Below are 15,566 nucleotides of genomic sequence, written 5' to 3'. Positions count from 1 at the left end.
TAGTTGCTGAGGGAGAAGAGCTTAAAAACCTCTTACCAGCTCAGGGGAAGCTCAAACAACTAGTAGTAAAGAACTTCCATTCTGGTGGAAGTGCCCTTCTTAACATGCTCATCATCCAGCAGCCATACTTGTCTTAATATTAAGTGGCTTAAACCTTTCTAACAATAGACTTCTGCACCAACCCTTCCCCCAAACTTTGTGCCATGCGTAAATAAACTTAAGCCTTTAAATAGTGTGATATAATTCTAATATGTTCAAAAATTTGTGATAAATTGCGATATTATATACCAGTAATATTGAATGATTGTCCAAGACATTAACTTTAAAGTTACATTTTATCACTGAAAATCCTACCATCCCCCTCGCATTTGTACGTTGCCCACAAGTTGTTTCCTCACGACGATGCAAAAAATCAGAAATTGAAGAATTTGTCTGATGTTCCCTTCAGAGAGGAGAATTGGCAACATGACCTCTTAGCGATTTGAAATATTATTTTAATTTTTTTCATATTATGCACTATTTATGGCATTAAATTATAAAGTTTATATAAAATTGCCATTCATATGAAATCATTAACTACTTCTATATATTCTAAGCACCCTCCATATAGTACTTTTATATGTTTACTTATTATCATTATTTCATAGTTTGTCGATTTAGCTAATTTTATCTAAATACGACGTTCAACTTGCTTCTCGCAAAAAGCAAAAAGTGTGGACAAAAGTCATTGCTTGTGCGGGGCAAGAAGAAGCAAGCATCAGCGTACGTGTATTTAAGAATGTATGTGTGATTATCACATTTGTGTAAATACGCATAATAAGGAAATATTCAATAAACCTAAACATATGAACATATTTTCCTGAAATATTTAAATTATATCAGGAAGTAAAATATGCTATTAAAGTAGTTGAATTATGATATGCTTAGATTCCAATTAATAAAATAAAAAAATTATATTAAATTTCAATTTTATGTATTTTACGATTCGAACGTATATGCTCGTATTCGGAATGAGCTTAACTCCTTCACGCCTACGACATAAGCCACTATACAAATGAAAACGCGACCGCTTAGCCACATTTTTATTATTATCCTTTGTTCAATAAGCACATACAAAAGTTGGAAAAATTACATATCAAAGGTTATTTTATAATGAATTCTGGGGTTTTTGACAGTAATCCTCCTTTTTAATTCAAAAGGCTTTTCACAATTTTAATTTTCGTCATATCATTGAAATTGAAAACACAAATCTAAATAGGTATGCTCACCGATTATTCATTCGTTGTGTCTATTTATAGCCTTTTCTCCGTTTCGCACACAGTGTGGTGTATTTTTCTTTTTCGAAGTTATATTTTTCGATGTTCCCTCATCTGGAACTACAAATTAGCACCAGAGAATGTTGAAGAGTAGAGAAGGAGCAAATGTTAGCAGTACTAAAATGTTAATTGCTAAGAAGGAACATCGAAAACGCGCAAGTTCGAAAATAAAATGTCACCACTGCTGTCAATTTACGCAACGAACTACACCACTCTATAAGCAAAATGTATATACATACATATGCGCAGATGTTCTTTGATATGCGCATAAACAAAAATTGAAATAATAAAAACGAAAGAAATTGACTTCTGACAGGAAAATTTAATAATCAGGGAAATAATATTAAAATAGAATTCAAATATCAATTCATAAAAAAGGGTTATAAAAATAAAAAAGGACTATATAATATATGATTGGATTTGAACTTAGGCAAAATATTTCACGTTGCAATAAAGAAGTCTGCTATACAAGCAGCACCACAGACAATATTCAAGCTCTTGAGTCTAATCTGTGAATTCAAACAGCTATTATTGTTTACTTGCTTCAAATGTTCATATGTCCATATGTGAATATTCTTGAAATTGCCTTCTTTCATTCGCATGTCCAAATATATTTGCATATATGTACACATATGTACATATGTATGTCCCTCAATATGTCTTTCGCAAAAAATCAAACATTCGCGCAAGTGACAAAAAACGTAGACGCACCATCATCGGCCAATAATATTCAAGCGAACTCGCGGCTTATTTTCTAAGTATTTCATATTACAACGACAACAAATTCATTCATAAGGAACGTGCGTCTGCTTCAAAGCAAAGTGCGCTCGTTCATAACTCTGCGCCGCGCTATTTTTTCTGTGCGCCTGGTAAGCCACATTTGGTTTTCATATAGAATTCCTACCGCAAATGCGCGAAAATAAAAATGAATGAAATTGAATTTGAATGACTTCAGTAAAATTGAAGAATCAGCAAAATTTCAATTTTACAATTTGTATCACTGAAAATCCTACCATCCCCCTCGCGTTTGTATGTTGCCCACAAGCTGCTACCTCACAACATTTGCTAAAAATCAGAAATTGAAGAATTTGTCTGATGTTCACTTCAAAAAGGAGAATTGGCAACATGACCTCTTAGCGAGTTTAAATAATATTTTAATTTACGTGTATTTAAGAATGTATGTGTGATTATCACATTTGTGTAAATACGCATAATAAGGAAATATTCAATAAACCTAAACATATGAACATATTTTCCTGAAATATTTAAATTATATCAGGAAGTAAAATATGCTATTAAAGTAGTTGAATTATGATATGCTTAGATTCCAATTAATAAAATAAAAAAATTATATTAAATTTCAATTTTATGTATTTTACGATTCGAACGTATATGCTCGTATTCGGAATGAGCTTAACTCCTTCACGCCTACGACATAAGCCACTATACAAATGAAAACGCGACCGCTTAGCCACATTTTTATTATTATCCTTTGTTCAATAAGCAATTACTCACTCAAGGCACATACAAAAGTTGGAAAATTACATATCAAAGGTTATTTTATAATGAATTCTGGGGTTTTTGACAGTAATCCTCCTTTTTAATTCAAAAGGCTTTTCACAATTTTAATTTTCGTCATATCATTGAAATTGAAAACACAAATCTAAATAGGTATGCTCACCGATTATTCATTCGTTGTGTCTATTTATAGCCTTTTCTCCGTTTCGCACACAGTGTGGTGTATTTTTCTTTTTCGAAGTTATATTTTTCGATGTTCCCTCATCTGGAACTACAAATTAGTACTCAAAAAGTTTTCATTTAACATTTGCTCCTTCTCTATTCATATACGTTCTCTGCTCCTTCTCTATTCATATACGTTCTCTGCTCCTTCTCTATTCATTAACATTCTCTGTTAGTACTCAAAAAGTTTTCAGTTAACATTTGCTCCTTCTCTATTCATTTACGTTCTCTGCTATAATCTAGCTGCCTAAAAGTATGCCATAAATTTAAGCGTCAATTATGTTCTCTGCTTAAAATCCAAAGCGATCACATAAAAACAAGTATCATGACACAATATGATGTGATATCGCCGTAGCTTGCGATGCGATGTCACCTGATCCACGTCATGTGATGTAATCAATATTAAGGGAAAAATAATTTACGGGCGTTCTGAGGTCAGGAAAAGTAGTGGGCAAAGGCGTAGAAAAAAGTTTTATCGCTATGTTGTAGGTTATAAAAAGATCTATTACTTTTGTTTATAGACATTTTTCACATAACCTCAAAATGTATATGAAAAATTCAAATAAATTCATTCCAATTTTTATAGTTTTTATTTTTATCTTGTACAAACATTTTTTTCTTTCACGAAATTTGCCGGAAACTTATCTTCTGATGTCACAAAACACTAATTTTCACTTAGAAAATATCAAGTCAAAATTTCAGATTTCTTTTAAAAAGTCAATAGGCGTTATATTTATTAAAATCTCTACTCTCAGATGGTATAAAACATATGTATATACATTACTATGGTAAGTTTTCTCACAAAACACAAAAAGAGTTTGTTGTGTTAATCACTATTTTAATAAAAAGAATTACAATTCCTATTTGTTAAAGTAACAACATTTAAGTGATTTGAAGGATGTCATAATTGCGTGCCAAAAGAAAATAGGTACACTAAGGTGTGTAATTATCAATTAGCCTAGGGGATAGAGTTTCATAACATTGATTTATAATGTATAGTTAATAACACGGTTGTCCATTGCGGCATCTCATTAAATATATTGACAAAATATTAAATGCATTCGCTTCTGCGGCTTCAAGATCATCTGAATTCATGTGATTTGCATTAAACGAACTGTTTTTACATTATTTTGAATTTTTTTTCAAATCTGTGTCTTTTGAAACTTAATAGTTTAAACATTGATTAATGATTACCGTTATGTTCATGGCAGTTGTGTGGTTATTGTTAATCTTTTTACATAAATATTACCATTTAGTTAAAAGTATAAATGTTAAATCAGGTAGTTAGACAAACGTATATTCGTACTGAATAAGCAATATACGAGGTGGGTCTGACAGATCACTGACATTTTGAACATTATATTCAAACCTTTTATTTCATCCCAGAAGCCTTTTGTTATTGATTTTGTATTTTGTATGAACTCGTCTTTTGATATCGTTTAATTTATTAAAAAAGTACAGAAAAGTCTGATAATGAGTCAAAATGGTGAATCGAACAAACTACACTTTTCTCCATATTTAAAAAAAACGATATTTTTCCTATTTCGAAACATTAAATCTTGAATTGTAGCCTTCTAAAGTGGATCCGCTGAATTCAATCAGCTGCCCCAGTTTATCTTTCTTAAATCGAATTTTGGCAGGCCAAAAGCGACCCAAATTGACCACCGTAGATCATTGTACGAACATTATTTCTAGTAGCGAATTTGTTTGTTTCATCCACGAAGAAGGCGGAAATGACTGCAGCCTTTTTTAATGCCGTCGGAGGTCACGTGTAATTCGAAAAGTATTATTTTGTTTTTTTCTAAAATTTTACATGTATTTAATTCGGTACGTACAACCTTAAAATTTTAAAACAACTGTTTTGTCACTGTTTTCTCTCTGATGTCATATAGGACTTCTAATTTGAAAGTCTTCAGAAAGTGGTTTTTTGTGATCAAACAAAGGAATGGACTTTTTGTAAAATTAAAGGCCGTGAATCGCAACCCGAAGGAGTTCTTTCATAACTTCGTAAGCGTAAAGACAAAATAAATAAATCACCGAAATTGGAGGTCAAGAAAAGCTAAGTATTGCGTTCGGTTAAAATTATTCCCCTTTCTTTGGAAAATGAAAGGATATTCGACCAAGTCGACAAAAAACATGTTTTGATTATATGATTCCTCTTCTGTTTGTTTTTTTTTTTTGTAATAATGCAACTAAAGATTTTCAATGACCTTGTAAGGCTAATAATTCAAACAGAAATCCATAAATTTAATGCTCACAATTTATAAAGCGTAAAAGCGGTCATTTTCCAAATAACCAATGTGTTTCACACGAAAAAAAAACACGGACTTATCAAACTGATCTCATATCAACATCAGCAGCTGTACCTCGCTCCCCTCATATAACAGTGGCTACTTAATGCCACTAATTTATTAATTTCTTAATTATTTAGATGCCAACATTCGGTTGTTGTTGTTGCCTTGTGTAAGAAGTTTATAGCCAATACCTAGTACTACATACAGACACCTCTCATAAATGCATTTTCACCTTAAACGGCACTCCGTACAGATTTGTTTTTGACTAAAACTAATCACTTGCCATCTACACGAAATGCTCGGAGCTTGCAGCCGATGCCGAAGCTGAAGCAAACTTCGAAGAAAGATGCGTCCATAAATTTGCATAAAGCGAGTTAACGCAATGCTTGACACGAACCTGTCTAAAATACAATGAATAATAGACAATTGCCGTGAGAAAAGCCGAAAACCCGTTTCAAAGCATTAATGTCACCGGACAAAGATATACAACTCGCTTATGCGGTTGCTAATTTTTGGTAGCACAAATATTGGAAGTTGCAAAAATTTGCTTTGTGTTGTTTACTTAAACTTAATAAATTTATGTCGGTGAGAAAATGTGTGTGGTGTCATTAATCACAATTTTTACTTAATTAATAATGATACAATAATAATAAATATAATATTTGAAACGATAACAGGTGTATTTGTACGAAACGACAAAGGTAAGGCAGGCTAGATTGGGTTAAGTTAGAATAATGTTGCTGAGCCTTGAAAAGAAGATCACATTTAAGTGTTATTCTTTATGATAATAAGCCAACGTTAATTAGTATAAGCTGTTTTTGAAAAATAAGCGGTATTAGAAAAGGAAAAGCTTTAGTTTGTAAGCAATTCTTATGTTCAACTTTCTATCCTCAAAATATTGTTTTGAATGAAAAATATATAACTTTTGTAGGATTAATAGAATCATCGCTACTTATGAAATTTATGTAAATTCTGAAAAAAGTACATATAAGAAAATGTTCGATTTGTTCATCACATTCCTAATTGCTGTATGATATGCATGTTTTGAAGAATACGAGTTTGAAACAATGAATAGTTATGGATTACATAAAAAGTCATGTTAAACGACACTCGGAGGTTTTTTTTTGATACCCGAGCGAAATTTGTTGCTATAAAATATATGTATTGTATGTCAATGAATGTTGGTGTTTCTAATACTCAATTGAAAGGTCGGGAGTCTAGTTTGATGCCAAAAAAATTCTTTTTTAGACTACTTGACAAGAGAAATATGTTTCAAATTGATGCAGTAGACATTATGGATCATTTAAATATTTAGTTTAATATTACATACATGGAGAGTTTAATCATAATCAGGTTTAACCTTCCAGACGGTTATGTTTCGTAACTCTTAGACAGATTGCATTGATGCTCAGCTAGTGTTAGACTCTCAATTGTTACAGAGCCTTTCTAGTCTCGTATCTATTAGTGGAGCTCAAGTGAACTGCTAAAGCTGACGAAAATATTACTCACAATTTAGTGACTGGCTAGGGACCAAATCAGAGTTGGTCTCATCATGTGTATATATGTATATGTACGTACAAGTACATAAGTATAGGCCATACTGGGGACGGTACTGTGAAATTGTTACTCTTTAAGCTATAAGTTCCTATAAGGACTATATCCGATTCAAATAGCTTCATTGTTGTACTCTGCATGTTTTTGATATTTTCTTAATAATATTATTTTCGACCATTCTTCTTTATTTCAGATTTAAATAAACATATTCTTTAATATTGCGACAGTATTTTCAACGTATCTTAAATTAATCGGAGAACTACCGAATATTAAATTTTTATTCTTCACAGAAACGAAACTATAATCATTTTCGAATTATCGGAGAATATAGTCGATAGAATGAAAATTTGCACGATTTTTATGCAAAATTAGAGACAAAAATTTAAATATATCCGAAATTCGAAAGTACAATGTAATTCTTAAAATCCAAAAATACAGCATATTTAACTCATTCTTCTATCTAGCTCTGTAAGTAATGTTAAATTTCTTGCTACTTATAAAAATAAATATATTTTGTTGATGACTCAACTAGGGTTACTATGGTAGGTAGATGGGTAGAGTGATGTCTGACGACGCACCTAGGCTTTTAGGAGGCACATTGTGAAACCACCGGGTCTAAAACTCTCTTAACTCTTTTACGTGCGCTCTGAGCCAATAAACTATCGATCGATAGTTGTAATACTTTTCCTGAACAAAGCCTTACTTTCGCATAGGAGATGTGCTATAATATCTTCTTCTTCTACCTTTTGGCAGCTTCTACAATAGTATACTGTTGCCTTAAATAGGATTATTTAATTCCAGAAAATTTTTTGTTGGTTGTTTCTTCTTTTCAGATTGTTATGTTTGTTTTATTTTCTCTTATCCACTCTTAATGAATAAGGGAAAAGGACCAACAAGTCTAAGATTCATTAACCCAATCTTTCATCGGCCGAAAGTAATGTTAACTGATTATTAACCGAATTACTTCACCAGAGCCACGCAAACCGATTTGTTAATTGCATTACACCATTATATAATGCCCATACAATGTTAACATCTACATATGTATGTGTGGTTAGATTAATGAAGGAGCCACGTCGCTCATTTATCGCCATTGAATATAAGCGCCTTGGCAGTGGGAGCCACAAAGCATTGAACACTATAAATCAAGACAGCACACTTTTATATGTCTTTACATTGACTTAAATAAGATTTAGTATTATTAAAAATCGAAAGAGTTTACAAAACAACCATTGATTCAAAAACAACCGCCCGACCAAAGTTTGAGAGAGCTTTATTGTATTGTTGCGACGACCAACCGCCCAGTAAACAATAGGGTTTTTTGACTAAGTAGATAATGTTGAGTGAATTGTTGTTGTTGAATTTTACTTAAAATATATTTTTGCATACCTTTGCAACTTCTGTCGAAAGCTATTGTAAAATCCAGTTCAATTCAATGGGTTATTAAAGCGACCTTAAAGAATAGAGTGGATTTGTCAAAATCGTGCTCACACATACATTATGATTAGATTATAATACCATAACTGTGCATTGTTTTTTTTGCGCACGATCTTTTTGATTACGATATTGCCCTTTCCTTTATTTTGAACTATTTAATAATTAAACTACGCTACATATATACATATACGATCAGTTTGTCGTGACGTAAATTATGGTCAAATATGGGAAATTTCACAAAACTGTGACGACTCCAACGTTTTTTCTGAAAATAAATTCGAAATGTCTAAAACTGTTGTTATTGATCACCCTTAACTCCTAAATTAATTTATTTAAATAATATTATATAAATATGTCTCCTAATCACCTTTTTTGGGTAACAGAAACAAAAGTAGTTTTCGATACAATTTTGGAAACACTTGGAAAAACTTGTAGGTGACAGTAAAGGTAAGTATGGAGACTCCCTCGCAGGTACAAAAAAAACTATGCAAAGAATTACCTGATGTTAGTAGCGGTGAAAGAGCGAAAAAGGGCTTCACTTGGGGTTTCGAATTGGCAACAACATACAAACAAAGAAACTACTAGCGATAGGACAAAATTGCTTAAACCATGCCTGTGCTAATCAAGAATAAGAGAAAGATTTCCTGCAGCATCTGGAAATTCAAAATATATTTTCTGCCAAGTAGGTCCTGCAAAATAATCGCAACAACACACCATTTAAATATAGACTCCTTAGTGATCGCTTTTTTCAGATATATACATGTAGTACTGACAGTACTGTTATAACACTCAAGCGAATTCATTGCACTGTTCCCTTTCTCCAAGTGCCCTCTTTCTTTTTCGATAGTAACATATGCATCTGTAAATCAGAAGGTTGACATTTATAAAATGAGCATGCAAAAATATTGAAATTGATTTCGATTATACTTATTGTTGCTAATTTTAGCAATGCGAAAGGTACGCATTATCCACAAAATAGTTGCAGCAAATCGATGCTTTATAATTGGACCACTATTGTCTGGTCCATATACTTCTCTATAGAGGTATGTATGTGTATGACTAAAACGCTTACTTAAGCTGTGATTTTCTCGACGACAGTCTAATTTGTAATACCTTTTATCGCAACCTATTGTCATTGTAATCATTAAACCGTGTAAATGTATGAGTGTATTGTCTGTGTTGTTGTTATGATTATAGGTTGCGCTATTATTGATTGCCTAAAGAGTGTTGCATATGATTACGAGGTGTAGGGTGCGTAGCGTTCGCCACCAAACAGTCAGCGAAACACAGTCTGTCACAGTCACTGTCACTTTAGTTTGACGCTCATTTTGTTATACGTTCAGCGCATTTGCATCGTCTTAGGTGAATGCTAAGGTTTATGTTGGTATAAAAAGCAAGAACAGTCTGCAGTTAGTTAACAGTCCAAATCGAGTGGGCAACTCCTAAAGTCAACCGTTCAACCAACTTAACTTTAGCATCCAACTAAGCGACAATATGAAGATCTTTGTGGTACGTGGTTGCGGAAAATTATAAGTGATTGAGTGTTATTCAGATTATTTGTTTTTAGTTTTTATTATATTCGATTAATTGTGTTTACGCTGAGTGAAGAAAATTAATGAAATAAATTCATAAAACGTCTGTGAAAGCTAAAAAGTTTTAGTTGAAAGCTTGAAAAACATTGAACAACTGCATTTTTTAAAAGAAAGTTTAATATTTTACCGTTGTTAGCATTTAAAAATTTTTTCAGCGAATTTGATTTAATTCACCAGATTTCCTATAAATAATGATCATATTATCGATCAGATAACAAGTGAGACCTGATTGATAATGTTTAATACAAATTTCAGTAACATTTTGAAGAGATGTGATTATTTTTTTTTATTTAGACAATAGTTGAATGTAATTTCTTTTATATGGGACTGCCACATTGTGATTCGTGGGTTCGAATGCCAATCAAGGAAAAAATATATCTTAGAAAAGGTTTCATTAACCCTCAGTATGCAAATTAAAGCCAACGCGTAGATATCACCGCTAGTTGACTTATATATGTACATCAAAACGATTTTACAATATGACAAAAAACTAATTTTAGAAAAGCTTCATCGAGCACCCTGCAAAGATGTCAACATCAAATTATCATTATAATTGAATGTAAATGAACAATAGCGTCTACTGGGTCAATATTTGTATTGAGAGATGTCTGTTCAACTCATCATACACAAATTTCATTTAAATGTTTTGTTTCAAATTCACCATAACCCAGTACTTAATTTAAACATAGGCCTAAAATAAAATTGCTGAAACTAAAAACTTAAAATTAAATTAATTTAAAATATTCATTAACATTCTCTGTTTCCGCCTTCTCTATTCATTAATATTCTCTGCTTATGTCATTCCTGTTGAATTTCACTCCTTTTTTGGGCTATATAACATGTTTGCCTATTAAACATCTAAAAGTAATCAAATATGCATATTTATATTCCCTCACTATCGGAGTCTAATTGTAAGGTGATGCCTAATTTGGCTAGTTCACCTACTTCTCAGTTACCTGGGACATCACTGTGTCCTGTAACCCATTGCATGTTTATTATGAAATAGGATGTTAGTTTCACTAATCAACCATACGACATTTCATTATCTTCGCTGAAATCCCGCTTCTCGTTTATCGCTAACCTAGCGGTTACAACCGAATCTATATTTGCCTTATTTTTTCATTAAATATTTGCTTCTTAAATCTTTAACTTGCAGACTCTTTCGCTGACACTGGCCGCAATGGCATCCGCTGATATTTCTCTCCGCAATGGCTATAATTACCAAGTTCAACAGCAGCCACTGTTTAACGATGCCCAACAACCATTGATCTCGCAGATACTCAACTCGCTACCCCAACAGCAGCAGCAGCAGCAACAACTGCCGCAACATCTGCCAGGTAGCATTAACAACCCAATGCAAATAACTGAACCCAGTCAACAATATCTGCCTGGACTGCAACAACCGGGACGACCATTACCATCGCAACAACAATTACAGTCACTACCACCACAACAACAGCTTCAAACACTGCCGCACATACAGTCACTACCGCCACAACAGCCAATCGGACGTTTGTCACAAAACCCTTCATCATTGCCACCAAATGCACTGCCGATGCCGTCCAACTTCCCCACACCAGCAGGTTTCCAAGTACCCATAGCACCTGTGAGCGCTATCAAACAGTCGCGACGCCTACGACCACGCGTCAAGACACCAAAGAAGGCTATAGTGACTAAGAATTTCTTCATACACTCAGCCCCCGAGGAAAATGAAGAGGAGATTCAAGATGAACTCAATCAATTGGCTGCTCAGCCACGCAAGCACTACAATGTGCTGTTCGTGAAGACACCCGCCCAAACTAGTAAAGCTGCTGCTGTGAATCTAGCCAAGGCGCTAAAGGAAGAGAAGACTGTTGTGTATGTGTTGTCAAAGAAGACTTCCGCCGCTGACTTGCAGGATGCCATACAAGAGGCGCCACAACACATTAACAAACCCGAAGTGTTCTTCATTAAATATCGCACACCCGAGGAAGCGATCAATGCACAGCGTCAAATCCAATCGCAGTACGACAGTTTGGGCGGTACCTCCACCATTACCGATGAAGGTTTGGCGCCAGTTACTTCGGTTGTGGGTTCACTCGATGCACCAGAGGATGAAGATGTCGGAGATGAGCAACAGCCGGCTGGTCAAGATGGTTCATACGAAGATCAATTCCCCAATACCATTAATCCATCAGCCAGCGGCCAGTACTTGCCACCCCTGAATCAGTACTAAAGATCTTCATTTTGCTAATGAATGCTTCATATTAGTTGTTACGAATTTATGTGAGAGAGTTCAAAAAATTATTCTATAACTTTCGTTTGTTAATCTAGTTTTAAGTTTGTAGAAAATTAAGTTCCCATTTGCAAATAAAAGATAACCTTCCCATAGGTTTTGGATGGAAATTTTCTCTGTAATATTCTTAGTAGCTTTTCATCAATGTTCGACGGTGTTTATGTTTTGACATCATTTAAGGGTATACTAGAATAATGTACAACTCCACCTTTGCTAGAGGTTACTCCACAAATGGTGGATCCTACTTATTATAGGTCCCTTCCGAATTTCTAAACGATGTCATAAGATGCAGTTTCTTTTGAAACTTAGTCTAGAATATTTGTCTTCTGCTGCGTAGCGCTGCAGCAGGGCATTGCTGGCCTTATCCGAGACATTTTTTGGCATTTAAAAATATTTATGTAGAATATTATAAAGATATTTTACGACTTACCTTTAATATTTTGCACAAAACTTCTGCCTTTTAGCTGAATTTCCTCAATCCAACATAACATAGAGAATATACTTTGACACACAAGTACTTCTGCAACATCTACTATTTGCTAAACCGAAGCTTTAATTCATTGCTTTTCGCCAATTGCCTTTTTTTCTTTATTATAAAACACCAATTGAACTATTAGTCTGTACATTTTGCACTTAAATCACTCAAAAACTAATTATTTGTTTTAAAATACTTAAATTTTTAATTTTTAATGCAAAATTCACAATTTCCACCAATTTTACTCAGACGAATCGGAAACGTATATGTGACATTTGAAATGGCGGCGGAAACTGGGCAAAACAACTAGCGAAACAGCGCAGCCAACGCGTCCATAAATGTTATTATAAGCGTCTACTAAAATTGTAATAGATTATTCCAGCATGAAATTCAGTTTTAGATACAACTTTTTTTGTAGTTATTTTAAAATATTAAAACAAAAAGACTTAAAATTGTGCTGTAATCAGATCATCCAATCCAATTATATTTTTCCGTAATAATGTCTGATTTATTCTCATACTTATTCCCCTCTGCGCCTAGGCTGGTAAACTGAAAACATTTTGCAAAAATTGTTTATTTTCCGATTATGTTGTATGAGTAAATTTTCAACATATTTATAGAAGTATTTGCAAATATTGCTATGAACAAAGAAAACATTTGCTGGGAATAACTTTTGTAATAGATTTCTTAATTTTTTTTTTGGCTATGGGCTAAAATAATATACATTTAATATATTTTTCATATATATATTAGTTTATATAAATAAAAGAATACTTAAAATTTTTATCCTAAATCTACGCATTTAGCTAAAATTAATTTATCAACGAAAATTCCGTTATGGACTCAGTTTTCGAACCGACCTGGCATCATTATAATACGTAATAATTGTACCTTGTCCGAAATATTGCGCCATGTATCGTAATTAAAGCAATTTTAAACTGTTATTACAAGGTACATTCATTATTTATAACAAAATCATTATTAAAATAAAATTCATAAAAAACTGTATGGAAAGAATTTATGTCATTGCTGTTATCATCTCTTATATAACATGATTTTGAAATCGTGATTTGAAGTTAAGGTACTGAAAAAAAGTTTTTTGCGAGGATCGAGCTAAATTTGCTCTTAATAAGATATATGTAAATGTATTAACTTGCGGTTAAAGTAAATTTGTCAATTTAGGTATTTGTGTAATCTCTTAAATTTTTATATCGTATTATATTTACTTTAAATTACGAAAAGCTCTAAATTTTTATTCCTTTAAAATGATTATATTATACTATAAAAATAGTTTTGTATTAAAAACATATTATATATTTTGAAATTCAATTGAATGTTTGTGCACCAATTTTATATAAACTGCTTTACATAAAGAAAGTGAATACCACATTTAACTATCTGTCAATGCAAATGCAACCCTTTGCATCATTCAGTTTCCTTGGTCATTTCAATTTTCGTGTAGAAAGTTCCGTCGCGCTCGTGTGAAATTAAAGAAAATTGTGATTTTTACAAAAACAATCTCTAGTAATACAATATTTGGTGCCGGATATTAATTATTTTTTAAATTAAAATGAATATTCTTAATTTGTGTTTAAATAGATAAATTGCTAAAGAATCTGTTTAGTGCTTGTGAGTGTGCTGTGCAGGCAGAGTGAAATGTTTATATCCGTGTTTTTGTGTGTAAAAGTTTTAAATCTTATTTGAATTATGAAATGAATGTTACCTTATGATATGGCTTATCCTCAAAGCTCTATGAACAAAGTGAGTCTTGTTTAGTATTCTTTAAGATTTATGTTATCAAAAATCTCCAGCGAAAGTCTCAGCAGCAAAGCAAGCCGCCCGAAACGCTTGGCTGTCGTTGGCTTCAAAATGTTTTTTACTTGTTCATATCAAATGGAAGACAATATTTTGAAGCCAATGTAGTAATTATTTACATTAATTCAGTAGTTTTAATACTATACTTGATCGTATGAAGCGGGCGTGATGATATTACTTTTAAAATGAGTTTTTTTCAAATTAATGTAAATTATAGTAAGAGACAATAAAATAACAGCACCACCAAGAATCATGAGCTGTATAATAAAAGGTCTAATAAGTTTTAAGTAAAACACCTGCATCTGGAAAAAATATCTAATAATTGTCTTTGTAGCTATATATATATCACCTAAAAATTTGTATTTAATATTTATATCCCGAACAGAGTATATTAATTGTGATCCGCTCAGTCCATTTAGCCATGTCCGTCTGCATGTATACATGAAAACTAGTTCTTCACGTTAGCATATAGTTGCCATACAAACTCAACGATCGGAATCGAGTGCTTGCATGGAAAACTTTTTCATTTAGCGATATACGAGTTGTGTCTATTAAATAACGAGACTGCGCGCGCAGACGGCCTCCAGGAGAGCGTAGGCGGAAACCTTATGCACCGTTGTACAGCTGGAAGGGTCTACTATTCCAATACGAGAACACATGTCTGGCGGTGAAGTAGTTTTTTTGTAGCGGTTTTTGTTCCTACGCCGAAAATCTACCGAATCAGCCGGTATGAATGGGTTCCAGAGGGGCAGACGGTGAACTAACAATACTAATTCACAGTTCTGGCAACACCTGCGCACAACACACTTTCTGTTAAGCGTTATTTGGCCGCTAGGCGACTTCGAACAGTGCTTTGAGCAGTGGAAAAAAGGATGGAGTGGTGTGTGGCGAGGGTGGGGAGTATATTGAGTCTCGTTATTTAATAGCCTCGTATCTCTAAAAAATTTAGCATGGAACTGATCTTTTGTATTTTTGAAAGGTATTGTAGCTCCGGTGCAACCGAACGTAACGTTTTTTCTTGTTCTAATACTTTTTGATGATAATTCGATGTTAGTCTATGTGTATTCA

General features: G+C 33.1%; 1 protein-coding gene across 1 annotated transcript; it reads left to right on the top strand.

The window, feature by feature from the left end:
• Nucleotides 1-9,722: 9,722 nt before the first annotated feature.
• TwdlW (TweedleW) lies at nucleotides 9,723-12,318 on the top strand. The gene is made up of 2 exons (XM_014234388.3): nucleotides 9,723-9,850; nucleotides 11,090-12,318. The coding sequence occupies exons 1-2, from the start codon at nucleotides 9,836-9,838 to the stop codon at nucleotides 12,146-12,148; spliced, it is 1,074 nt and encodes a 357-aa protein (XP_014089863.2). The 5' UTR covers nucleotides 9,723-9,835; the 3' UTR covers nucleotides 12,149-12,318.
• Nucleotides 12,319-15,566: the final 3,248 nt, after the last annotated feature.

The sequence above is a fragment of the Bactrocera oleae genome, chromosome 2, assembly GCF_042242935.1.
Source record: "Bactrocera oleae isolate idBacOlea1 chromosome 2, idBacOlea1, whole genome shotgun sequence".
Lineage (NCBI taxonomy): Eukaryota > Metazoa > Arthropoda > Insecta > Diptera > Tephritidae > Bactrocera > Bactrocera oleae.
This window is presented reverse-complemented; position numbering and strand designations above follow the sequence as displayed.